The 27,728-nt window shown below is 38.9% G+C and overlaps 1 protein-coding gene across 4 annotated transcripts in view; it reads right to left on the bottom strand.

Moving 5' to 3' along the window:
• The window catches only part of SLC9C2 (solute carrier family 9 member C2 (putative)), a 97,008-nt gene extending 73,481 nt beyond the window's left edge, over nt 1-23,527 (bottom strand). For 2 of the 4 annotated variants that reach the window (XM_009194432.4, XM_021930423.2), the window contains exons 1-8: nt 22,530-23,527; nt 21,669-21,808; nt 21,213-21,418; nt 19,156-19,256; nt 16,922-17,050; nt 10,040-10,205; nt 5,651-5,767; nt 3,942-4,103 (exon numbers count right to left, since the gene is read on the bottom strand). In XM_009194432.4, coding sequence (XP_009192696.1) covers nt 3,942-4,103; nt 5,651-5,767; nt 10,040-10,205; nt 16,922-17,050; nt 19,156-19,256; nt 21,213-21,339 — 802 coding nt within the window. In that variant the 5' untranslated portion in view covers nt 21,340-21,418; nt 21,669-21,808; nt 22,530-23,527. Of the gene's footprint in view, nt 1-3,941; nt 4,104-5,650; nt 5,768-10,039; nt 10,206-16,921; nt 17,051-19,155; nt 19,257-21,212; nt 21,419-21,668; nt 21,809-22,435 lie in introns of all 4 variants that reach the window. The other 2 variants (XM_021930419.2, XM_021930422.2) reach the window with 2 other exon arrangements.
• Nucleotides 23,528-27,728: the final 4,201 nt, after the last annotated feature.

Raw genomic sequence — 27,728 nt, 5'->3', positions numbered from 1 at the left:
ACCCGTGTTCTTTCATGAATTATACATCAACACTCAAAGAGGTGACTCTCCAACCTCAATCTGATGCTCTCTGGACTTAAGCCAGTTGATGGTATGTTCATTAGTCAGGGAAAAGAACAAAATTAAACAACGTGAAAGAAATGTAACATTAGAGAATGTACAAGTGAGAATTTTATCTACATTTCAGCTTTCTGGCTATGGAACATCTCCTTGTAACACTGCCTTTTTCTGACTTTGCTTTCAGGAACTTACTAAGTATGAGTAAAGGACTGCCTGAGGTTGTTTTTTAGTTCCTGAAGCACAGGAAAGTGTAATAGAGGAGGGAGGTGTATTGGTTTCCTGGGACCGCCATAATTGCATAGCACAAACTGGGGGGCTTCAGCTACAGAAATGTATTGTCTCACAGTTCCCGAGCTAGAAGTCCAAGACCAGCAGGGTTGGTTCCTCTGAGGGCTGTGATGGAGATTCTGCCCCAGGCCTCTCTCCTAGCTTCTGGTAGTTTCAGGCATTCCTTGGCTTATAGCTGGTATTCTCTCTGTGTCTTCACATAATCTTCCCTCTTTGTGTGTCTGTCGCTGTGTCCAAATCTCCCCTTTTTATAAGGATACAGTCATACTGGATTAGGACCCACCCTAATGACTGCATCTTAACTTGGTCATCTACAAAGGCCCTATTTCCAAATAAAGTCACCTTTACAGGTATTGGAATGTAGGACTTCAGCGTCTTTTGGGGGGACACAGTTCAACCTAAAACAGGAGGCTACCTAGCAAGCTTTCATTCTGAGCAGTGGTACAGCGCTGCCTTGAAGCTACAAAGAATTATTGGCTGAAATCAGTATATATAGCATACACAGTGCTGACTCTGGGATGTATTTAAGCCTGAATGGTTAATGCTAAATTCCTACCTTCTATTGTTCATCTACACTCTGCAGTAAGTCTTACTTGATCAAATGCAACCAAAAGACAGATACTTCCTCTCTGCTGCTGACTGCTACAATCTTTATTTTATTTTATTTATTTTTTTTTTGAGACGGAGTCTTGCTCTGTCGCCCAGGCTGGAGTGCAGTGGCGCAATCTCGGCTCACTGCAAGCTCCGCCTCCCGGGTTCACGCCATTCTCCTGCCTCAACCTCCCGAATAGCTGGGACTACAGGCGCCCGCCACTGCGCCCGGCTAATTTTTTCTATTTTTAGTAGAGACGGAGTTTCACCATGGTCTCCATCTCCTGACCTTGTGATCCGCCCGCCTCGGCCTCCCAAAGTGCTGGGATTACAGGCGTGAGCCACCGCGCCCGGACTGCTACAATTTTAAAGGCATAATTTCTAGAGAAAATCATCATTCTCTTTAAGGCTGATTCTTAGAGACCTGGTACCTGCTCAGGAAAGTTAATTGTTAATTTTTTAGTAACTTTGTGAGCAGGTTGCTACCCAAAGCTATCCTTGAAATCAGCCACAGTAGATGTATTTATCCCATGAAAATTGACAAGCACTACAAATAGGGGCTTTTTCTCTTCCCAGAGAGCCAATTTACCACCCCATCGCTGCCTAACTCAGTCTCCCCATTTTATAGGTGAAGGAACTGAGGGTAAAGCTTAAACTAGAACCACGGTCCTGGCTCAGTTCTCCATGATCTCCACCTCCTAAAATCTAAACCACAAGTGTCTCAATTGTTTAAGGATCTTTTACTCCACAGCTATGTGACTTATACGCCTTCATATAAATCAGCTTCAAAGTCTTATTACGCCGTTTAGTTAGCACAAAATAATCAGACTTCACAATGCTTAAATATATTTTTGGTAAACATTTGATTTGAATTGAATTGGGGTTGAGCTGAATTGATCAGCTTTTTGGCTGGATACCTGAATGAGCATAAGGAATTCATACTGCTTAACCAAATAACCCTATTCCAACTTGAAAAGTTGTATGTCAGAAATGGGAGTCTTCTAATGTGGCAATAATGCTAAAAGACTCTAGGGAACCCCATTCTACCTGCGTGCCCTCAATTCATATACATCTGGTTAGGATGATGCCACACATTGACTGGAAGCACCTCCATTTTTTAGAAGGAAAAGGGAATAGGAACTCGTATCTATTGACTGCCCTACCTTGAACGCAGTGATGTGCTGGTAAATGATTAAAGTCAGCTCTTTTCTGCAATCATACAGGCAGTAAGGGGAAAAAACTTTTTAAAACCCAGTTCAAGGTTGGGGCAGTAGAGGGAACTCTGAGTTGCAGTGAAGCAGTGTCTTCCAATTTCTGTGGTGTAAAGACTTTCACTGTGGCCAATTTCGAGCTCTCAACATAATGTCACTTGAACAGAGTTTGAAAGAGAAGAGCATAATCAGCTCTGGCAAGCCAGCAAGAGCTATCAGCACACCAGCAGGAGTCATATGACAGATTATCTCATTAATGCCTGCAATACCCTTAATACATTAGGTGATATAACACTTTTTTTTTTTTTTTTTTTTTTTTTGAGACAGAGTCTCACTCTGTTGCCCAGGCTGAAGTCCAATGGCATGATCTTGGCTCACTGCAACCTCTGCCTCCCAAGCACAAGGGTTTCTTGTGCCTTAGCCTCCCCAGTGGCTGGAATTACAGGTGTGTGCCACCACACCTGGCTAATTGCTTGTACTTTTAGTGGAGACAGGGTTTCACTATATTGGCCAGGCTGGTCTCAAACTCCTGGCCTCAAGTGATCCACCTGCCTCAGCCTCCAAAAGTGCTGGGATTACAGGTGTGAGCCACTGCGCCCAGCCTATCATACCACTTTTAAAGCTAAGGAAAGTGAATCGTAGAGAGGTTAAGTAATTTTCCAGGGTCACCAAGCTAATAAATTGCAGAGCTGAGATTTGAACTCAAGTCTGCCTAACTCCAAAGCTCTTCTAGGACTAGTAGCAGTTTATTCAACCAACATGTGTTGAATTACTATCAGGCATATGGCAAGCTCCAAACACAGAAAAGAGAATAAATAAAAAGATGACTAAGAGCCTCTACTTCAAGGAACTCACAGTCTAGTAGAAAGATAGACTAAATTAAATTTTTTTCTTCAAACATTTAAGGCATCTATAAAAAACAGCACAGGAGAGGGGGAAAATGAAGAAATTTGAAGGAAATGAGCCTTCAGCGAATGCTTTCTATAATTTTTCTGATTCAGGGGAGTGAGTAACCCTCAGGTGGCAATTAATCTGTAGAAGAAGCAGCGCTTTTAGGTAACTGGAGGTGAAAGAGAAGTAATTAACCTCTTGATACCTGAGGTCTTTCAAGAACTGAAGTTTCTTCACTGTGTGAGATGACAGCAAAAGTGGAATTTGACAGTTTGACCACAGTTATGTCTCTTAGGGACCGGGCGCCTCAGTCAGGCCAGTAAACACTTAAATCTCCATTTCATTGGACTAAACTAGCTGAAGGTCAGCCAGTGCTGGGCATTCTTACTCCTGTGATTATTTCACTCTCCTGCTTCTCTTTCAACAATAACTATACCTCTCCTTTCCCGACTCCTAGCCTAAGTGAAGGCTGCCATGTCTATAGTCTCCTCAATTTGGCATCCATTGAATTAAAGGCTGTTGATCTAGAAAAGCCTCAGGAGCATCTCTCCCAGCCTTCTCAGTTTGCAGATGGTTTGTTCTCAGGATTATAGCAGAGAGTTCAGTGTTGATTCCTCTGCCTGGGGAATACCAGTGACTATGTACAAAGTTAAAGGAAGAGTTCAAAAAGAATAAGAGAGTAATCACAGAGAACAGTGCAAGGAAATTGGACATGGAGTTGAAGTAAAAAGGATATTGAGAAAGACTAGGAAAGAGCTAGAGGTGAGTCAGATAATATGAGAAGACACACAGTGGGACCACAAAAAGGAGGAGAAGCAACTAGATTCAAGATCAGGAAAAAATAAACATGTATAAAGCTTACTTTAAGGACAGTAACTTTTGTATTTACTTCTGCCTTACCAATATAGAAAGTCATGTACACCATTGAAAAGCAGAGAATTATATTAGTCAGCATATTGCTAAAAACATCAGCCAATATACACCGAATGATTTTTGCACACCAATATCCAAATATTATGCTTCCCAAAATGTCCAAGATGAGTCCAATGCCTACATGTAAATCTAAAAAAAAGGAAAGAAAGAATAAGAAATAAAAACTTGAGCTATAACTTTCTTTTCTTTCATTGACGGCATTTGGGTCTTTGCACTTTGGTTTACGTGTGAGATTTTGAGTGGGGACCTTATTTTTCAGCAAATAGGAGTATGTCTCATGAAAGTCTGGTAAAAGCCTCTCTCAGAATAACCTTCCTTTACAGTCTGCAGCTTAAGGTTTGCTTCTCTAGGGATAGAAGATTCAAATGTCCTCAGGAGAAAGGCAAGGAGAATAAATGTGAAAAACTTGTGACAAATGGGTTTAGAGTGAATGTCTAAACAAACAAAAAAAAACACTAAATTAAAAATTTTTTTATGAACTTATCAAGACCAAGCTAACTAGGCCCAAGGTCACTGCTAACCTGCAGTTAGTTTATGTCCCCTACCCCCAGCCCAGGAGACATTGGAAAATGAAGATGAGACATTTTCATTAGTCACAATAACTGGGGGCACTAGTGGCAGTTAGTGGGTAGCTATAAGGGTAGTCCTACATTACAAAGTCCTAAATGACAAAAATTGTTCCACCCCAATGCCTGGTAGCTCCCTCACTGTGAAGCACTGCACACCCCTCTTTATTCATTAATATTTATTTCTCCTTTTAGTATCTTCCTCCTCTTGTGACTATCACAAAAGTATATCAGAAAAACACATTTTCCCCCTTCATACTGTGATTTTTTTCCCCCCCTTTTCATTTCTACTAGTAACACATCTGGAAACCTAGCAAGGCAACAGCTTCATATCCCAGTGGGCTTTAGCTGCAGGAATCTGGCTCTTGTCATTTCCAGGACTGGATTCTCCAGTCCTGCATAGAATGTTCTGCTTTCACTCTCAGACCCAAATCCAGAATCAAGCCAATTCTTCGCACTCACTCACTGACATCCAGATTGATCCAGGAAAGAAGTAAGTCTGAGCGAGCTGACACTATATTGTCTCTATTGTGACACTATATGTGTGCACACGTGCATTTATGCGTATTGAGAAAAACTAAAACACTTTTTGAATGTTCTTTCCCCCTTAATGTGCAAGAACACACATGCAGTACTCCTTCGGGTATCCATGGGGCATTGGTTCCAAGAACCCCTTTGGATACCAAAATCTGCAGATTCTCAAAACCCTGGATATAAAATAGCATATTATTTGCATATAACCTACAGCACATACTTCTGTGTACTTTAAATCATCTCTAGGTTACTTGTAATACTTAATACAATGTAAATACTCTATGTAAATAGTTATTATACTGTATTGTATTTTAATTTGCATTTTTTTTGTTGAGTTTTTCTGAATATTTTGTTGCATTATTTTTGTTGAGTTTTTCTGAATATTTTTGATCTGCAGTTGGTTGCATCCACGGATGCAGATGGCCAACTATGATTTTTTTCTTGTTACTTCATATATCATTGTAATCAGCACAAAAGTAAAGTATAGAAAAGGCAGCAAAGTTAAACATCTTGAGTGTATTTTAATTTTAATGAGAATGATTTTAGAAAACATACAGACCAAAAAAATGCTCCTACCTCTAAAAATAGAAAAGCGGATTCCACTGCCCCGAAAATTTCCAAAAAAAACTGATGTGATGCTACAAATGATCAATGATTCTCCTCTAATGAGATCAATGTACATTTTAGAAATGCCTGAAAAAGGAAATACAAAATATAACTCAATATGCTACATGAAAATAATGTTCTTGCACAGGAAGCAGAAACAGAAGAGAAAGAATAGAAAAAGAAAAAAAGAAAAAACAAGGCAACTATGACTGGGATAGATCTGCGAGACAATCACAATCACCATTTTTATATTTCTATATTGCGCCTCCTGTATTTGCAATGGCAAAGAAACATGGCGATAGCACTGCTTGTATTGCTCATTGTCTCAACCGTACTTGAGTTTCAGAATGAGACAAATACTTCTCAAGATACCACATTTAGTTTGAATAAACCTGAATCAGATTCCAAAATAACCTCATTTTAGAAATAACTACAAAATAGGACACAACAATTCTACTCCTAGGTATATACCCAAGGTAATTGAAAATGTATGTGCACACAAAGATTTGTACATAAATATTCATAATAATATTATTCATAAGAGCCAAAAGGTGGAAACAACTCAATGTCTATCAGCCGATAAATGGATAAATATATGTGATATATCCCTACAATGGAATATTATTCCTCCAGAAAAAGAAATGAAGTACTTACTGATATATATTACAACCTGAACCTTGAAAACATTATACTACGTGAAAGAAGCCAGACACAAAAGTCACATATTTTATGATTTGATTTATATGAAATGTCCGTGGTAGACATAGAGACCAAAATAGATTGGGTGTGATTTCCAGAGGCTTGAGTAGATAAAATTCCACAGCCAAATTTCCATCTAACATCATTTTCTTTTGGCCTAGAAGACATTTAACAATTTTGCAGTGCAGGCCTGCTGATGATAAATTCTCTCAGCTTTTGTATGTTTAAGAAAGTCTTCATTTTGCCTTCTCTTTCAAAAGATATTTTCACTGAGTGTAGAATTCTAAGTCTGTTGTCATTATTTTTGTTCCTCTAAATACAATGTGTCTTTTGTCTCTGGCTGTTTTTAAAATTTTCTCTTTATCATCGGTTTTAAGGAATTTGCTTTTTATGTGCTTTTTGTGTCGTCGTCTTTATAATTCTTGGGCTTGCAGTTTATTGAGCTTGTTGAATCTGTAGCCTTCATTATTATCAAATTTAGAAACTTTTTCTCCAGGATTTCTTCAAATTTTTTGTTCCTCCCTCTCTTTTCTTTTAGGGACTCATACATTAGGTCATTTGAAGTTGTCCACAGCACAATGATGCTCACTTCATGTTTTCTGGTCTTTTTCTCTCTGTGTTTCATTTTAGATAGTTTCTATTGCTACATCTTCAAGTTCTCTCATCTTTTCTTCTGCGGTGTCTAATCTGTTGTCATTAACAGTCACAATCATCTCATTTTACTACTTGTTACTACCTTTGACTATGACAGAAGGCATAAAAATACTGGTTAAACAGGTTGAGAGACTACTAGCACATTTGATTTATCTGGTGAAGAAATCCTTTAATTCTTCTCTCACATTTGGTGAACTAATCAGAACAAGTAAGGTATAAGGCTTGGTGTATAAAGTTTTGGATTTGATTTATATTTTTAATAGTAAGACACAACAAGAATTACTCTCCACCTTCTCTTTTGGCTTAATGTGGACCTAATTTATATTGATTCATTGTAAAATTTGGAAAAGAAAAGAATAAAACAAATCTTCTATAATTCTATGATGACCCAGATATAACCATTTTAAAGTTGAAGTCCTTTTCTAAGCATATGGTTCTTTTTACTCAACTGAGATCATACTAACACTCTGTATTTTATTTCTTTACAAGATCCTCTTCCAGATTTGCTTTAAAATAAGAGTTAAGCCCTTACACTCTTTTAAAACAGGTAATGGATAGACAATTTCCTTTTAACTTACATATGAACGTCTACTACATTTTTGACTGGGCCAGTCCACCTTAGATTTAGGTTGCACAGGTTTACAGTGCAGACAGGCACCTCATCAAAAGAAACACCAGTAACATTATAGAAATTGTAGTTCTGTATATTATGATAATTTTAGGCATTTGGCAAAAAATAGTTTTTCCTTTAAAAAATTAATGTATTATGACTATTAAATAGAAGAAAACTGTTTTGAAGGAAGAACCATTTATCTAATTCACACACAGAGACAATATGATGCTCCAGCCAACACCCAAAACAAGTGAGAGTGACTTTCCCCATAAAATTAAGTCAAATTTGTCTTATCAGGAGACAATGCTACTGGATCCAGAATCCATCTAACCTCCTGAGTGTTGCTGACATAAAAAAATATATAAATTAAGAGCCAATCCAATACCTTCACTAGTTTTGTCTTAAAGAAATAGAAGACTTTCAGCCGGGTGCAGTGGCTCATGCCTGTAATCCCAGCACTTTGGGAGGCCGAGGTGGGTGGATCATCTGAGGTCAGGAGTTCGAGATCAGCCTAGCCAACATGGCAAAACCCCATCTCTACTAAAAAATACAAAAATTAGCCAGGAGTAGTGGCACATAGCTGTAATCCCAGCTACTCAGGAGGCTGAGGCAGGAGAATCACTTAAACCCAGGTGGCGGAGGTTGCCATGAGCCAAGATCGTGCCATTGCACTTCAGCCTGGGGTACAGAGCTAAACTCCATCTCAAAAAAAAAAAAGAAAAGGAAAGAAGACTTTCTACTGTACTCCTTTTTTTGAAAAAAATTGAATGTTGAAACTGCAATAAATAACATTTATAGTTTATTATAACCATTTACAGTCAAGAGAGTGCAGAAAGGACAGCAGGAAGAAAAATGAGGTAATGAAACACGAGGTAAATACAAATGGTTGAAAGAATAAGACAGGTAAGGAAAGACAGAAAGAAACTGTACTTACAGGAGCAAAGGGAAAAAAGAGAACAGGATCAGAGTCTTTGAGAAACATATCTACCTTGTAACAATTTAGAACAGAACCTCCAAAAGTGCCTAAAACCCTATGTTTTCCCAGCTAGGAGTATGAAAATAAGACTATCACATGCTGGAAAGGTTGGAGGTTTCTCACTCCAATCATAAGGTAGTATATTTCCACTAAATACAACCAATGTTTTAAAATTTGTTAGGAAAATATTTCTGAGTCAAAAAACAGAAACCATAGCATATAGCCATTCACGTTGGTACTTCTGTGTTAATAAAACCTGACTTTTTGGCCCAGTAATCCCATTACTGGGTATATACCCAAAGGAATATAAATCATTCTACTATAAAGACACATACACACGCATGTTTATTATAGCACTATTTACAATAGCAAAGACATGGAACCAACCCAAATGCCCATCCATGATAGAGGATAAAGAAAATGTTGTACATATACACCATGGAATACTATGTAGGCATAAAAAGGAATGAGATCATGTCCTTTGCAGGGACATAACTGAAGCTGGAAGCCATCATCCTCAGCTAACTTACACAGGAACAGAAAACCACACACCACATGTTCTCACTCATAAGCGGGAGTTGAACAATGAGAATATACGGACACAGGGAGGGGAACAACACACCCCGGGGCCTGTTGCGGGGTGGAGGTGAGGGGAGCGAGCTTAGAGTACAGGTCAATAGGTGCAGCAAACCACCATGGCACACATATATCTGTGTAACAAATCTGCACATTCTGCACATGTATCCCATTTTTGTTGTTGTTGTTGTTTATAGAAGAAACAAAGAAAAAAAAAAACCTGACAATAGGGGGATATTTCAGAGTGAAATCATCTTCCACCTTACCAAATAATATGGGAAATAGTGCAGGACTCCAAGTCCTCTTGGGAATAAGCTTTTATTGAGTAATATATTTGAGTGCCAGACTATATCTTTACCGCTTTTCTTGAAGATAAACTATAACCCCCTCCACCACCTGCCAAACCTTAGCTACTCCAAATGGAGGCAGTTCTAACAAGAGGTAGCAAGGCCTTGGAATAGTCTCGTTAGGGATCTTTAATGTTTCTTCTTATTGGTAAACAAACTCACCAACTTAGAATATCTACCTTGTGGCTGAGAATTCACTGGAACAGAATAAGAATGCCAATTTTTATCACCTTCTAGAAGGTTACATTTTCTTTGAAAAAAACTGAAAAAGTTCCTTGGAGATTATAATTGGCACTATTTATCTCATCTCCTTGGTGGTTGTCTTATTTGCACTGTCTCCTTCAAGTCAGTCAGTGCTCTACCTCTCAAAGTGAAAAAAAAAGCACGGATTCTTATTCTTCCGGGTGCACAATTCATGCAAGAAAAATGTAATCAAAAGAAAATAATGTACCCTTATATTTTCAAGATAAGAGAGAGAAATAAATGTGACATACCAATAGTTTTTAGTGAATTCACAGAACGGAGAGGATCTGTAATGCCAAGGGTGATGCTAAAGAGTAGGCAAGATTGCAAATCCCATGAAGCTTTATTGAATTTTATAACCACATATCCAAGTATGATGCTTGCTGTAGAAAAGCTAATTAATCCAGTTAACAAGACCTGTGAACCAATTCATAACACAGTATTAGACTTAACATCTAAAGATGGCATGATGGCATTTACTTATATCCTAAGAGTCAGATCTTGGTTGTAAATGTTATACAATTACCCTGGAAGATAACTTTAAAAGGTATTCTAGTTTAACCACCTGCCACAAAGAAACTGCCCCTTTCAAATAAGCAAGATTCTACCTTATTATTAAAAAGACTGACTCAACTATCTTTCTTGTTGTTATTCTAGTTCAATAGTTCTCAATATTGAAAGGTTCTTAAAACAGAATGCAAATTTCTCCTGCTTCTATATAAAACATATCCTGATTAGTTTGGAAAGTAAATTGTTACTGACATATTGTATCTAGTACATGACACAAATTTATATACCAAGACTCTAAAATATTCACAGAAAATCTCCCCCTTTACCTTTTATTAATTGTAAAACAAGTAGTTCTGCAATAGAGAAAGGGGAGGCCATGAAATGCTTGAGATTAAGTGATTTACAGAGTTTTGTAATTTCTATGCACACATTGTTTATGCCCAAGTATAAGAAAGTATTCATTTTTCAAAATTATCCTCAGGAAAAAAATAGTTGTGTTATTCAATCCTTTTCTTATTTTCCATCTCTGTCTTTTGTTTTACTTTCTGTGAGGTTTCCACAATTTGCCCATTAGGTCCTTTTATTTCTTTATCTATCGTAATGTCATATGGTTTTTCTTCTTAAATCTCTTAAGAGCATGAATTACATTAAGGAATTTTTTAAATGTTAAATTAACTTGTTCTGGAATAAACACAACTTGATCATGTTTTTATTATTTATATGTTACTGGATATATTTGTGCCAAAATTTTGTGTAGAATTGTTCTATGTTTGTGGGTGACATTGACTTATGATTTTTTCTTTCTCTTAATATTTCTGTATAGTTTTGGCGTTAAGGTTAAACAAGCCTGATAAAATAAGTAAGGGAGGAGGCCAGGTGCTGTGGCTCATGCCCATAATCCCAGCACTTTAGGAGGCAAGGCAAGAGGATCTCTTGAGTTCAGTAGTTAAAGACCAGCCTGGGAAACATAGTGGGACCCCCACCTCTAAAAAAAAGGATTAAAAATTAGCTGAGCATGGTGGTGCATAACTGTAGTACCAGCTACTCAGGAAACTGAGGTGGGAGGATTGCTTAAGCACAGGAGTTTGAAGTTGCAATGAACCATGATATTACCACTGCACTCCAACCTGGGCAACAGAGCAAGACTCTGTCTCTAAAAATAAAACAAAGTAAGTGTGGGAGGATTTCCCCTTTTACTCTTGTCTTTAAGACATAAGATTGGTGTTATCTTTCACACTGGTTCACATAACTTACATTTAAAATAGTTTAGGTATCATTTTTTTGGAACATTTTTATTTGCCAATTCAATTTTTAATGATTATGGGACTATTTGGGTCTTTTTAAATTCTAGAATAGACCAGCCACGGTGGCTCATGCTTGTAATCCTAACATTTTGGAAGGTTGAGGCAGGAGGATTGCTTGAGGCCAGAAGTCTAGAAAGCAGCCTGGACAACAGAGCGAGACCTTGCCTTTACTAAAAATAAGAAAAAATTAGCCAGGCATGGTGGCATGTGCCTGTAGTCCCAGCTATTCCAGAAGCTGAGACGGGAGGATCACTTGAGCCCAGGAGGTTGAGGTTGCAGTGAGGGGTAATCATGCCACTGTGCTCCATTGTGGGTGACAGAGCTAGACTCTGTCTCAAAAAAAAAAAAAATAGATACATAAATAAATAAAAAGAAATTCTAGTGTAAGTTTTGGCAAATTACATATTTTTAGGAATTTCCCATTTTGTCCAAGTTTTTAAATATTTTTGCTGAATCATAAAGAAAATAAGGCATCAAAACTAGAGGGATGCAGTTAAAGCAGTGCTTAAAGGGAAACTTATAACATTAAATGCATATATTGGAAAAGAATAAAGGTTAAAAATGTTTATGATTCAATTAAGCCTAGCAGTAGGTTAGATATTGTTAAAGATAAAGTAGTAAATGAGAAACTAAATTTGAGGAAATTACATACAATAGAGTTCCGAGAGATAAAAGACAGAGAATTAAAAATCATGGAGAATATGATGGAAAATCTACAACTAATGGGAATTTAAGAATGAAATAACAAGCCTGGCGCAGTGGCTCACTCTTATAATCCCAGTACTCTGGGGGACCCAGGCAAGCAGATCATCTGAGGTCGGGAGTTCAAGACCAGCCTGGCCAACGTGGTGAAACCCCATCTCTACTAAAAGTGCAAAGATTAGACAGGTACGGTGGCGGATGCCTGTAATCCCAGCTGCTCAGGAGGCTGAGGCAGGAGAATCACTTGAACCCAGGAAGCAGAGGTCACAGTGAGCCAAGACTGTGCCATGGAACTCCAGCCTGGGCAACAGAGTAAGACTCCATCTCAAAAAAATAAAAATAAAAATAACAGAGTATAGAAAATATTTAAAAGATAATAGCCGAAATGTGGCTAGAATTGATGAAATATATTAATTCTCAGATTTAGTAACCATAAGAAGTCTTAATATGTATAAATAAAAAGATACTAACACCCAGAAACATCACAGTGAAACTAAAATAGTCCCCCTTTATCTGCAAGGGATATGTTCCAAGATCCCAGTGGATGCCTAAAACCACGGATAGTACCCAACCCTATATATACTATAGTTTTTTTAAATGCATACATATCTATGATAATGTTTAATTTATAAATTAGGCACAGTAAAAGATTAACAATAAGTAATAATAAAATAGAACAAGTATAAGCACATGACAGCATCACTACTCTTGCATTTTGGAGCTATTAGAAAGTAAAATAAGGGTTATATGAACACAAGCACTGTGATACTGTATGTTCTATCTGATAACTGAGATGGCTACTAAGTGACTAACGGGCAGGAGATAATGTATACACAGTGGATATGCTGGCCACAAAGACCACTAAATTTAAAAAGATGACTACCCACAGACCTTTAATGGAAAGGACACAAAATCACAGCTAGATAGGAGTAAGTTCTAGTGTTCTAAAACACTGCAGGATGACTATAGTTAACAGCAATATATTATATAGTTTCACACAGCTAGAAGGAAGACATTGAATGTTCCCTACATGAAGAAATAATAAATGTTTCAGATGATGAATATGCTAATTACCCTGATCTGATCATTTATACATTATATATATTGAAAGATCACTATGTATTCCATAACTATGTACAATTATTAGCCAATTTAAAAATATAATTTTTAAAAAGCTGCTAGAGCAAAACTTCAGGAAAAAGGAAGCTGAATCCGGAAAGATGGAGTTGGATGCAAGAAGGAGCAGTGAGCAAAGAAATTGAAATTGGTAAGCATTTAGATGAGTGTAGAGAAGCACTGGTACCTAAAACATTACAATCACAATAATAATGACAATGACTAATTTCAGGGATGGTAGTATTATGTCAATAATGTAATGAAATATAAGATGAGAAAGGATAATTAAAGCATTCTGAAGTTCCTGCATTATTTGGAGGAAGGTAGAGACATTTAGCTTTAGACTTGTTAAATCAAATATAATTATTAAAATTTAAGATTTTTTAAATGTACGAAACCAGTAAGAGAATTGTATTTAGGAATATAGCAATTTTGACTGCATTTAACAGAAAAGAGTGCTTACAGTGTCAATAAATGGAGATTTTGGTCGTTTTGTTTTTTGTTTTTGTTTTTGAGATGGGGTCTCGCTCTGTTGCCCAGGCTAGAGTGCAATGGCGCAATCTCGGCTCACTGCAACTTCTGTCTCTCACGTTCAAGTGATTCTGCTGCCTCAGCCTCCCGAGTAGCTGGGATTACAGGTACACGCCACTAGGCCCGGCTAATTTTTTGTATTTTTAGTAAAAGCAGGGTTTCTACTAAACCTGACCTCGTGATCTGCCTGCCTTGGCCTCCAAAGTGCTGGGATTACAGGCGTGAGCCACCGCGCCTCAAGTAACCCTAAATCCAGAATAAACAGCCTTATGTTAGTATGTTGGCTCCCAGTGCTCTTAAGGACCCAGGCTCTTTTTTCTCTTTATGTTCAATCATATATAGTGCCTGTTCTCATGTTCACTACTTCACAATCTCAAGATGAATACTCATTCTAGACCACTGGGAAGGCTCCAGGCAGAAAGAGAGGTAAAGCAAAGAGCAAAAAGCACATGCCAGCTGATTTAACCCCCTTATTAAGGGCTTTCTAGAAGCCCATTCAGCAAACTTTTGTACATTTTTCATTGGCCAAACTATCTTCTTAGGGTACCAAAGTTGTTAGGGATGCTTGGAAATATGACATTTTACACTAGACCTATTGCCATACCAAATGAAAAATTTTAAGTTTCTGTTAGTGAGAAAGAGAGGGAGACTGCATATTGGATAAGCAACCAGAAATGCCTGCCACCAAAAAATAGAACATGAAACTTTTAAATTAGTAGAAGGAACAAAAGGGATAAAGGAAACTGAATTAATTCAATTAATTGAGAAAAGGAAGAATGAGACAAAGCATGGCAAATAAAAGGATAAAATAATATATGAGAAAAAGTTCAAATATATTTCTTTTAAAAACTTTATTTTCAATTTATAAACAGTAAAATCTACTCTTCGGGTGTACAGTAATATGGGTTTTGATAAATGCATACAGTTATGTAATCACACCAAAACTAAGAAACAAGACAGATACATCACTCCCAAAAATTTCCTCATGCTACATCTTTGTGGCCAATTCTTTTCCCCAACCCCATTCCCTAGCAACCGATGATGTTCTCTAGACCTATAGTTTTGCCATTTTTAGAAGGTCTATGAATGTAATTATATAATTTGTATGTACCCCTTGGAGGCTGGCTTATTTCTCTTAGCACAATGCATTTTAAATTCTTCTTTGTTGTGCCTATCGATACTCCATTCCTTTTTTATTGCTGAGTAATATTTCATTGTAAGATGTTCCACAGTTTATCCATTCACCAGCTGAAGAACGTTTGAGTTGTTTCCAGACATTTGAGGTTATAAATAAAGCTACTATACAGATTCATGTAGAGGTTTTGTAAACATAAGTTTTCATTTCTCTTGGGTAAATACATAGGAGTGAGATTGGTGAGTCATGTGGCAAGTATATATTTAACTTTATAAGAAACTCCCAAACTGTTTCCCAAAGTGGTTGTACCATTTTGCCTTCTCTCTAACAATGTATGCAAGTTTCATTGCCTTCATATCTTCACCAGCACTTGGCATTAACAGGTTTGTTGTTGCTATTCCAATAGGTACACAGTGGTATCTCATTGTGATTTTAGTGTGTATTTCTCTAGTGACTTATCATGTTGAGCATCTTTCCAAGTGTTTTTATTCCATCCATATATCTTCCTTGGTGTCTCAAATCTGTTCAAATCTTTTCTCTTCTAAATCTATTTTTAATTACAATAAATACTAATGGACTAAACTAGTTTTTAAAAAGAAGCACAAATTATCAACCTGTATAAAATAAAAAAAATCCAACTGTATACTCTTAAAAACATACCAAAATCTTGAAAACAAAAGGATGGAAAAATTGTAGCAGGCAAATACCAAAATAAAGCTGATGTAACTGTAGTAATACCAAATAAAATTGTTTTAAGGCAAAAAGCATTATTTGGGATAAAAGGGAAACTAAATAATAAGAAAAAAATTAACTGGGAAAAATAGCAATACTTGTAGACACTTAATAACAACCTCTATTTGTATAAAGTAAAAACTGACGTAATTGCAAGGAGAAATTGATAAATCCACAGTGATAGGGGAAACTTATTAAATTGAACTGAAAAACACTATTGGGAAAAACATAGAAGATTGAACTTCATAATTAATAAAACAATCTACTGAACAAATTTAGACCCCTACACTAAATAGAGAATATACATTTTTACAGCACAACATTTTAAAAAATCATGTACAAGCCTACAAAGCAAGTTTTCACAAATCAAAGAATTGACATATAAAACACATTCTCTGATTATGGTGTGATAAGAGAAATAATAATAAAACATCATATTTGGAAAATTCAAAACAATTTTTACATAATTAATGGATCAAAAAGTATAAGAAAATGTAGAACTGGATGATGATGAGTACACTAAAAACCAAAACATGTGGGATACCACTAAAAAGAAAATTTAAAACCTTAAATGCACACAGAAAACAAAAAAAGCTAAAAATGAACCAAATATTAATTTAAGATGTTAGAAAGAACAGAATAAAACCAAAATAAAGTGTTCTCTGAAAAAAGAAATAAAACAGTACAACAGGTATGATTAAGAAAAAAAGAGAGAAGGCACAAGTAACAATCTTTGCAGGGAAAATGGGCAAATCTACAGAAACAGTTGAGATTAAGTCAGATGTGGGACTAGAATCCAGATTCTGACATTTATTATCCTTATCTGTGACCTCTAAGCTTCAATTTGCTCATATGCAAAATGAAAATGATGTTTACTCTGATATTTACACTGAGAATGCCTAGTCACAATGGTCACTCAGCAAATACTAATTCCTTTCCTCTCCCTTCAACTCTTTTTAGTTAGTAGTTCTGTAGAATGAAGAGGGCAAAACAAATAAAATATGAGATTTTGTGAATTATTAATCATCTATATAGGCAGCCATATTCTCTATCAACATGCATAAGCAAGAATTGATCATACTTTGTTTTAAATGTGATCTTACCTGCCAAAACATATTCTTGAGTATATAAAAGTCTACATCCAAAGCAACCATAAATATAATTAAAGGTGAAAAGTAAGAATAAAGTGAAAAACTTGATGTTTTTAGAAGAGGGTAGACAATTTGGTGCACCTAAAGTAACAAAGACAAACAAGAAATTAGTGTGCTACCATTTCCAAGTATTAGAAATTAGGTTGATGCTATGTCAATCAATATAAATTTTAGAATCTTTCAGTATACAGCTAATGAGAGAGTATCTACAAGGGCAGTCTTAAGGGTCTTGTGGTAGATTGCTTGATCTAGCCATCCAGATAAGTTATCTATATAGACCTCTATTCACCAGAGAATTGAGTGGTTTTCGGCTACACAAACACTGCTTGTGGTGTGCAATCAGTATTTTCAAAAGTAGTATCCCTACTGTTGGTGATATCAGAAAATATTTTTGGTGATTCACAGGTAAGCATTTTTTAATTTGACTGTTAGATGTTTATTTCAATTCGCTTTAGGTGAGGGAAAGAATCTTAAACAGGTACTTGTTTCACAGACATTGGCTTAGGATTTTTAAATCTTTAAGTGAGTCAGTAGAGAAAAATAATTCATAGAAAATAGCAGATTGTATACATAAGACATAAATCATGAAGGTTGTACACAGATTAATGGAAAATACAACAACAACGATTGAAGTGCTATAAATGTTCCCTCCTAAAAAGTTTATTTTGGCCCAATCGATAGTTTAACTTTCATTACTTCACCTCCCTATCCCTCAGTTTGCTCATCTGTAAAATGGAAATAGAGTATCTGTTTTCAATGGGTTGCTGTTAGAGTGAATAAATTAACTCAAGGGTTAATAAACTAATAAATTAATAAATACAAAGCACTTAAAAGAGAGCCTGGCACTTATTAAACACTCTAAAGATGTCAGCTAGTAGTACTGGTGGTATTTCAGAAGATTGGGAAGAAGCGTTTACAATCCTAGATGGGTACAAGCATTATCTCCATTTTAAAAAAATAAAGGAATGAGTGGAGGCAAATTGTTATTGATCACACTGCTATGCAGTTGAAATCAGAAGTTAATACTAGGTTGATAGTGAATGAATGTTTTCTTGTATCTATGGTACATATTATATGAAGCATGTTTTACATTTAATCTGGCAGTGACCTTGCCTCATGATGAACATAACTGCTACCTTTTATAAGCAGGTCCCCCCCGCCCTTTTTTTTTTTTTTTTGAGACGGAGTCTCGCTCTGTCGCCCAGGCTGGAGTGCAGTGGCGTGATCTCGGCTCACTGCAAGCTCAGACTCCCGGGTTCATGCAACTCTCCTACCTCAACCTATAAGCAGGCCTTGTATAAGGCAAGAGCAGGGAAGAAGCCAGTGTATGTGTGCAGGGTAAGGAAGCCAGAGCAAGGCTTCAGAAGCAGATGATGAACCCAAGAATGCAAACACATTATCCTTGCTTGCTTTTTTTTTTTTTTTTTTTTTTTTTTGAGACGGAGTCTCGCTCTGTCACCCAGGCTGGAGTACAGTGGCGCGATCTCAGCTCACTGCAAGCTCCACCTCCCGGGTTCACACCATTCTCCTGCCTCAGCCTCCAGAGCAGCTGGGACTACAGGCCCACTACCAAACCCGGCTAATTTTTTGCATTTTTTAGTAGAGACGGGGTTTCACTGTGTTAGCCGGGATGGTCTTTCCTTGCTTTCTTTCCTTGTTTTCTTTTTTCTTTTTTTTTTTTTTTTTTGACAGTCTTGTTCTGTTGCCCAGGCTGGAGTGTAGTGGCGTGATGTCAGCTTACTGCAACGTCCGTCTCCTGGGTTCAAGAGATTCTCATGCCTCAGCCTCCTAAGTCACCAGGATTACAGGCATGGGCCACCCCTCCTAGCTAATTTTTGTATTTTTAGTAGAGATGGGATTTTGTCATGTTGTTCAGGCTGGTCTCAAACTCCTGACCTTAAGTGATCTACCCACCTCAGCCTCCCAAAGTGCTGGGATAACAGGCGTGAGCCATCACCTGGGCACATTTTCCTCTTATTACTGCTCTTTTGAAGCTTCCCTAATTGATATGTCCTCTACTGTGGGGTTTTTTTGTTTTTCAAATTTTTAAATACCAGATAGAACTTTTTGAGTAGCTGTTCCCATAAGAAAAAACATTCCATGCATTCAGGGATGAGATGGGAGTGGACTTTATTTTTGGCATTTTTCCCTTTAATTTAGTCTCTAATTTATTGTACATACAGTACCTCAACAGAACTGTAGGCCATCTGTCCTATCACAAATCCCGAAAGAGAAAGAATTGTCAAAACAATGACTTCGGAATTCTTTAAACACATCTTCAAAAGCCCTAAAGAAATACATGTATGTGTTATTTAAACATGGTAAGTTTCAAAGCAATTTAATTAATATTTCTTTTCTCTAGTTATTTAATTTTAAACTTCTGAGTGTCATATTCTTGTGGATGAATCACTGACATCTGTTATAAATGCTGTCTCTTAAGGATATGACACATGATGAGGCATCTCTCACAGATTTGCCTGCTTCCAGTTTGCCTGCCCAGTGACACATCAGAATAATGTATGGGTTTCTTACTAATGGATCTGATGGTGAGAAATTACGGAAAGCCCAATTTTACATCTACATAGTACACCTTCTATTAATAATTCCTCATCCTAAGCTATAGCGACATATTTCTAAAATTTTCCCAAAAGCCAGAAACACATTTAACTGAGCTCTAACTATAGAGAAAACTGCCTTCATGACACTAGTAACAAAAGCCACTCATTATTCTCTATCTGCACTTTCTTGCATTGAAACCTCTACTCTATCTGAAGTTATTCATTTCATTGCCTCTAGAGACAATATATAAACTATAATACAATTAATTTATGCCTAGGGTAAGATTCATTGGCATCCCAGATTCTGCATTTCCTGACTTCCAGTTATAAGTTAAGCCACATCATTAAATATTAATTGAATACAGAAGGCCTCGACTTACTTTGGGATGGTGCAAAAGTGATACACATTTGGTAGAAACTGTACTTCGAGTACTCATACTATTCTTGTGTTTCGTGTTTAGTACAACATTTACTAAATTACATGAGATAGTCAACACTTTTATTATAAAATAGGCTTTGTGTTAGATGATTTTCCCTAACTGTAGGCGAATGTGTTATGAAAGCTTTTAAGGTAGGCTAGGCTCAGTTATGATGTTCAGTAGGTTAGCTGTATTAATGCATTTCAACTTACAATATTTCAAATTTATGATGGGTTTATTAGGACACAACCTGAGAATCAAGGAGCATCTGTATTTGTTATAGGTAAGACCAGATAAAGATATGTTTTTTACACTATTTCTGCAATGCTCTTTACTACTGGAGCATTTGTCTCTACAAAGGATATAGAGCTAGTCCATGGTCATCAGCACCTTGTGATATCAAAAGGAACCAAGGTCATTAGTGAGTATATTAAAGATTCCCAAAGAAAGCAATTTCACTCCTTGATACAATGGGTAAAATTGAAGGAGTTTATACACATTTGTTTATTTGTTTCTGTATAGTATTCCTAGTTCCAGAAAGGATTTTAAAGCAGCTATTTTTCCTTTTTCCTAATCCCTAGTGTTGAATTGTGGGCTAAACCATCTGTGTGTTGGATATGTAACTCGATCTGCATGAATATCATTCTCTATACCTGTTGAATTCTCAATCATTGTTTAAGAGGTCCTTATTCGTGAAGTCTTTCCTAATTTTCTTCTTGGGGTTGGGGTGGGTTATTTATCTTCCCTGAAGAGAGATCACACCAAAAGCCATAATAAAATGGACAAAATGAATGACATCAATTACGTAAGTCATGAATTGTATGCCTGGGCTCTATTTGTGTGTTTGATCCCATTGTCCTCCCCTCACCTCAGATATTTTGGTCAGGTTAGGTCTGGCCAGGCAGGCAGTGTACAGCTCTTCCTCCTTCTTGTGAGCAGAGAATCTTGACCACACCTTTATAGTTATACTTAACACATTGCGTAGTAATTATGTGTTTGCCAATCTCCCCCATGAGAGGGCTCCTTGAAGTTAAGTTGTTCTTCTTACATGTCTACCTCACTACCATGCTCAGCAAATGTTACTGAATACAGGAATATAGAATAGACACTACTTATAATTAAATGAAGCGAGATTGACAGTATTCACTCATGTCTTGTCAGTTCACTGGGCCCCTTCTTTTGATGTTATGTAGTTGTGATGGCTTTCCCCATTGACAGAAGGTTCACAGGGCAGAGGAAAGATGAGTTTCCAAAACAACCACCTACCTCCCAAAACAACAATGAAACATACAAGCGTTGTGAAATGTTGCTCTTCAATAAGGTAGTCAGCTGGCTGCCCGCAGAGTAAATCAGGTCCGTTACTTTTGTTTTGTGCCCGGATGTAAGAACTCATTTTTGCTGCTGCTTTTCCCCAGACCTAACTTGATGGAGTGGTTTGGTTATTATGGACACTTTCACTTCTGCACACTGACCTGTATAGCATGCAAAAAGAACATAAGACCTACCAAGACCCAGTTAATCCATACCCTTTCTACCTAAGATTGTGCCACACTCAGATCTGTCTGAACATGTCTCTTCTTGTCACAGGGCACACATTAATACCTCTTGCCCTACCTTTTGCTCCAAGAACATTTTATAGGAACACTAACAGCAATGTTACTGTTTACTCCCTGTACTGTTACATGTATATGAGAGAGGGGGTGCATTGACTGGTGCACTTACCATTGTAATGATATAGTAATGTGCTTTCTTTCCCCATTGGACAGTGAGTTTCTCAAAGGCCAGGGCCCGAACTTTCCTTAAGGCTGTGCACGTAGTATGTAGCATGAGATAGGCTGTCCAAAAATATTTGATGGGCTGAACTATTTGAGGGGAAAGGAGCAAGGATAAATGTTATGCTCCCCCTTCTCTGTGGGTATAAATCATTCTCGAATTCCATTTTACCACTCCCACCCTAATATCTCTTTTTCCTCTCTCAGCACCCTTCAAATAAAAGATAGCAAATGGGAAACAAAGTCAAAGTTGAGTCACACCAGTTAAGGTCGGGAGTGAGGATAAGGGTGAATAACCTAAAAATAAAGGAAAAGACCAAGGTTGAGGTTTGATCATATGATGCCTTTGAGTGAATTAGAAAAAGTCCCCCTTCCTCAGAGCAATGAAGCCTGACAACAAGGCACATGGCTTGGCATGTGACTACCAGGCTGGATTTCAGTCCCAGTATCCCACCTCAGTTGGTGCTCTGTATAGGATGTAACCAATGCGAATCTATGCAGTGGTCCTGAGAAAGATTTGTTCTGTTTTATTTTTCCTTGCAGCTAGCCTTAACCTAAAAATCCTAGAGGTTCCTCAAGTATCTCCAATAATATTTAAGGCTTATCTTTGGTCCTTTGTTTTGTACTTGTTTGGTCTACAGGTCACAATGATTCTGGTGTGAAGCAGAGGATGGGCCAGAAAGAGATTCAAAATGCTACATCTTCAAATCACTTCACCTGTCCCTCAAGTAGCCCTTCAGGCCCTTGGCATCTTCAACTCCCGCTATCCTCATGTGTAATGACCCTCAAATTAAGTTCTTCTACAAATTACCCAGATCAGAGATATGTTCCTTAAAGATTAAGCTGCTTCAAAGTTGAAATTGAGATGAAGACTCTCAAAATCCCAAAATACAATGCACAGTTATGTTTCTGTTTGCTAGGGACAGTACTACCAACTGATATCACACCAAAATCCATTTCCATGCCTACTTCCCATTGGTTTCTTGCCAACCTGGTTTCATTCTGATTGGCTGCCTACAATATCCCCACCCCCAATCCAGAAGAAGCCAAGTGATCTAGTTCTGGGGAAGCTTTCATTTTTTAACCCTCAAGCTATGTAGGTACCCACAACTGTTTTAACTGATTTTTTTTTTCTTTTGCTGACATTGTAGAAGGAATTCATGAATTGTACAAGTATAATCAAAGACAACCAAAAATTTTTACTTTTCCCTTCAAAAGCTAAGTGTAGTGTAGCTCCCCCATAGTCTAAGTTAGAGAAGACTACTAACAGCCTGTTTTTCCTTCTGTGGTCAGCTAGCCTTATCTGTACTTGCTAGTTTCACATTCCCTGGGGCTCAGCCAGTTCCTGCTTCACCTCCCTAGCACAACTGCAAACTTACAAGGTTAATACAGAAACATGGTTTCTCAGAGATGTGGAACATGCAGTATAAATGTAAAAGACTGATCAACTGCCTTTGTTCTTGCTTCTGTGAGTACACTTTCTGCATCACGTAGCTCGTGGCCACTGACTGCATAAAAGGTGGCTGCTTTCTTTGTCTGGGGCTCAAACTTCCCTGGATGCTACTCCTACTGAGCCAGGTGATCACCTTTTAATAAAGACCTTTCCTGAACTCACACTGTTCAGTCTCTCCCATCTTTGATTGTCCCGCCACATTTCTGGCGGCCTGTCCGGGATTGGAGACAGCAGGATTCTGTCTCCTCTGCTTGTGGGCTAGGGCCCCAGGACATGGGAGTTGTGGGACCCTTGGCACCACTGCGTAAGACTTAGCCCAGAAGGACAACGACTCTCCCATGTCTTGCAGCCTTCCCCTGACAGTGCAAATGGAACCAACTCGGGAGTTGCAGGACAGTCACAGGAGCAGCGCGCAGGCAGACTACTGAACTGCAGTAAGGTTGGCCCCTAGGAAAGTCCATCCCATAAGGACGGAAGGGAGCTTGATCACCTCCCAGGGAACAACCACTTATCCAACAGAGGAGCTGGGGGTGGTAGGAGTGGCTTGCCAATTTGGATGAACCTCATGTCCCCACTAACGTGAACTGGAAGAACGGAGAAAATGGGCTGATAGAGCAGCAAGTGCAGCAAGGTAGGGCTTGCTGGCAGGGTGACAAGAGTGGCTTGCCACCCCAACTGGGAGTGTGTGGGTTTGTGTGCACCTATCTGGGACACAAGAGAGGCTCGTTTCATCCAATGAGGAGTCCTAGGTTAGGAGTGGTGTGTGTATGTGTGTGAATGTGGGAGCCTAACTAGGCTTACCTGGGACACGAGAGAGGCTCGTTTCATCTGATAAGGAGTCCTGGGGCAGGGGAGGTGTGTGAAAGTGTGTAAAAGAGATGGTCTTGGGAGAGGCCAACACAGGGAGTGATGTGGGGAGGTGCAGATCTCTTAGTCCAGACTGTGTCCTCCGAGCTGAGTGTGGGACTAGCCAGACCTAGGTCACTGCGTAAGGCTGAGAGGATTAGCTTCATAGCTTCACAGCAGTAGTTGACTGTGACCTGGCTAAGCAGCATCCTAACCTCCAGTAATAGGACCTGGTCTGGTGAATCCAAGAGTGAAAGTGAGAGTGAAAGTGTGCCGTGAGGGAGGAAATGTGAGGAAAAGTGTCAAAGCCAACTCCATTAGAATATATGTTGAAGAACTTTAAGAAAGGTTTTTATGGTGATTATGGAATGAAGTTAACACCACAGAGGCTAAGAACCCTTTGTGAAATTGACTGGCCCTCCTTTAATGTAAGGTAGCCAGTCAAGGGAACCATAGATAAAGAAATAATTGGCCGAGTGTTTCAGGTTGTCACTGGGGTCAGAAAACAGCCTGGGCACCCTGATCAGTTCCCAAACTTAGACTCCTGGCTGAGTGTGATTCAGACCTGTCCAAAATGGCTACAGTCCTGCTTTGAGGATTATTGTAAGACTCTAGTGGCTCGTACAAAACAAGGAACCATAGAAAAGACCCAAATCAGGCGCAAGGGCTGCTGAACTTGCTGAGATACCGAGAGGCTCTAATACAAGGAATAAAGGCTGGAGGGAAAAAGGCAATGAACATTGCAAAGGTTTCAGAGGTTCATCAGAAACCAGATGAAAGCACCAGTGAGTTCTATGAGAGGCTTTGTGAGGCTTACCGGCTCTACACACCTTTTGACCCAGAAGTGGCAGGGAATCAGTACATGGTTAATGTGGCATTTGTGAGTCAGGCACAAAATGACATTAAGCGAAAGTTGCAGAAGCTGGAGGGGTTTCAAGGTATGAACATTTCCCAGCTTATCCAGGTGGCAATCAAAATGTTTGTAAATCAAGATGAGGAAGCAAAGCGGGAGGCCAAGCGTAGAGCAAAGGAAAAGGCAGAGTTCTTGGCCACAGCCCTGGTTGAAAGAGAGACTGGATTTGCAAGAGGATGTGGACGTGGTCGTGGACGCAGTCACAGAAGAGGACAAGCTAGCCCAGGTCAGGAGACCAGGACAGGTCAGGAAGATTGGCCTAGACTAGAGAGAGATCAATGTGCAAGATACAAGCAAAGAGGGCTTTGGAAAGATGAATGTCCAGAGAAAGAAAAGGACAAGGACAACAACCAGGGACAGAATGACTGGACAGGGCCTCCTTCCACTGCCAGGCAAGGTGTAGTAGGATCCGACATGGATCTAACTGGGCTGGCAGGAGCCAATGGCTACCTTGAAGACTGAGACAGACCAGACTCCATCTCATTAGGCCTCAAGGAGCCTATGGTCTCAATGGTGGTAAGGGGCCGAAAAATAGACTTTATGGTAGCCACAGGTGCTGAACACTTGGTTGCGACTCAAACAATTGGGCTGTTATCAAAAGACTATGCTAATATTATCGGGACCACAGGTCACAGAAAAGATATCTTTTTTCAAATCGAAAAGATGTATGATTGGAGACCAAGAGGTTCAACACGTGTTTTTATACTTACCAAACTGCCCAGAGCCACTATTGGGAAAAGACTTATTACAAAAACTGCAGGCTCAGATCTCCTTTACACCAAGTGGAGACATGACTTTAAGCCTAAGGCAAAGAAAGGCTATGGTATTAACACTCACGTTCCTGAAAACAGAGGAATGGAGACTTTATGAAAGTAGTTGCCAGGAGTGTGGAAAAAGATAGAGTGTGACTGAAGGAGAAAAACTATTCACAGACTTACTTCTTAAGTTACCAGGAGTCCAGGCAGAAGACAATCCCCCGGGGCTGGCAGTGAATCAAGCAGTTGTCATAGTAGAGCGACTACAAGGAACCTACCCAGTGTGGATCCGCCAATATCCCATTCCCATGGAGGCCAATTGAGGAATTGAAAAACACTTAAAAAGGTTCCTTGAGTTTGGAATAATAGAAAGATGTGTTTCCTCATGGAATACTCCCCTATTGCCGGTGTTAAAACCTTCTGGTGACTATCCACCTGTACAAGACTTAAGGGCAGTCAACAAGGTGGCAGCTATACTGCATGCTATTGTGCCTAACCCGTACACTATGCTTGGACAAATACCTGCTAGTGTCGCTTGGTGCACATGCTTAGACATAAAAGATGCATTTTTCTGCATTCATTTGGCCCCTGTAAGCCGAGATATCTTTGCCTTTGAGTGGGGCCCATCTCAGTATACCTGGACTAGACTTCCCCAAGGATTTAAAAACTCCCCAACTATCTTCGAAGAAGCACCTGCCTCAGACTTAAAGGCTTTCACGCCACCTAGGACCGATGTGTCTTGCTGCAATACATAGATGATTTGTTGCTAGCTGCACCCACCAGAAAGGAATGTATCCAAGGACAGAGAGTCTCCTTCAAGTGCTGTGGAAAGCTGGCTATAAAGTATCTAAGGAAAAGGCACAGATCTGTGGCCAAGGACTCCAGTATCTTGGATTTTACATCTCCCAAGGGTGGTGTGCGCTTGGGCAAGAGCAAAAAGAGACTATAGCATTCCTCAGCCAGACACAAGGTGACTAGTGCAGAAATTCCTAGGGGCAGCTGGTTTCTGCCACATGTGGATCCCCAACTACTCACTCTTAGCAAAACCTTTTAATGAGGCAACGAAAGGTGGGAGAAAGGAGCCCCTCCTTTGAGAAAAGAAACAAGATATGGCTTTCAAGAAAATTAAGAAAGCCTTAATCCAGGCACCAGCACTAGGGCTGCCAGATATGGCAAAGCCGTTTTACCTGTATGTTCATGAAAGAAAAGGAATGGCTACAGGGGTCTTAGTGCAAATGCTAGGGTCATGGTATCAGCCTGTAGCATATTTGTCTGAGCAAGTAGACTTGGTGGCTATAGGATGGCCACCCTGTTTCAAGGTGCTGGCCACCACTGCCTTGTTAGCTGAGGACGCTAACAAACTCACATTTGGACAGAAGCTGATAATTTGGGTGCCCCACACAGTTGTCACCCTGATGGAACAGAGAGGACACTGTTGGCTCTCTAACCCTTGGATGCTAAGATACCAAGGCCTCCTATGTGAGAATCCATACATCACCTTAGAGACTGTGAATACCCTAAATCTGGCCACACTGTTACCAATAGAATATGCGGAGCATGGGAAGCCCCCGTTATATGCCCCAGGGTACCACTGCTGTATAGAAACAGTAGATGAGGTCTTTTCAAGCCAAAAAGACTTGAAAGACCAGCCTCTAAAGGACCCTGACATTGAATGTTTTACTGATGGAAGCAGCTTCATATCTGAAGGTATCAGAAAGGCCAGATATGCAGATTAAGCTCAGTGACCAAAGCCTGCCCTCTACTGGTCGGAACCTCAGCACAGAAGGCAGAACTAATAGCTCTCACAAGAGCACCACTTCTAGTGAAGGGAAAGTCAGTGAACATCTATACTGAATCAAGATTTGCTTTTGCCACCTTGCATGCTCATGGAGCCATTTACAAAGAAAGAGGACTGTTAACTACCGAAGGAAAGAAAATAAAAACCAAAAAAGAAATAGAGCAGCTCCTAGAGGCTGTATGGGCTCCAAAGGAAGTAGCAGTTATCCACTGTAAAGGACATCAAACAAGAGGAAGTGATAAGGC

The sequence above is a fragment of the Papio anubis genome, chromosome 1, assembly GCF_008728515.1.
Source record: "Papio anubis isolate 15944 chromosome 1, Panubis1.0, whole genome shotgun sequence".
NCBI lineage: Eukaryota > Metazoa > Chordata > Mammalia > Primates > Cercopithecidae > Papio > Papio anubis.
The sequence above is the reverse complement of the archived record's forward strand: the minus strand, read 5'-3'. Positions and strand labels throughout refer to the sequence as shown.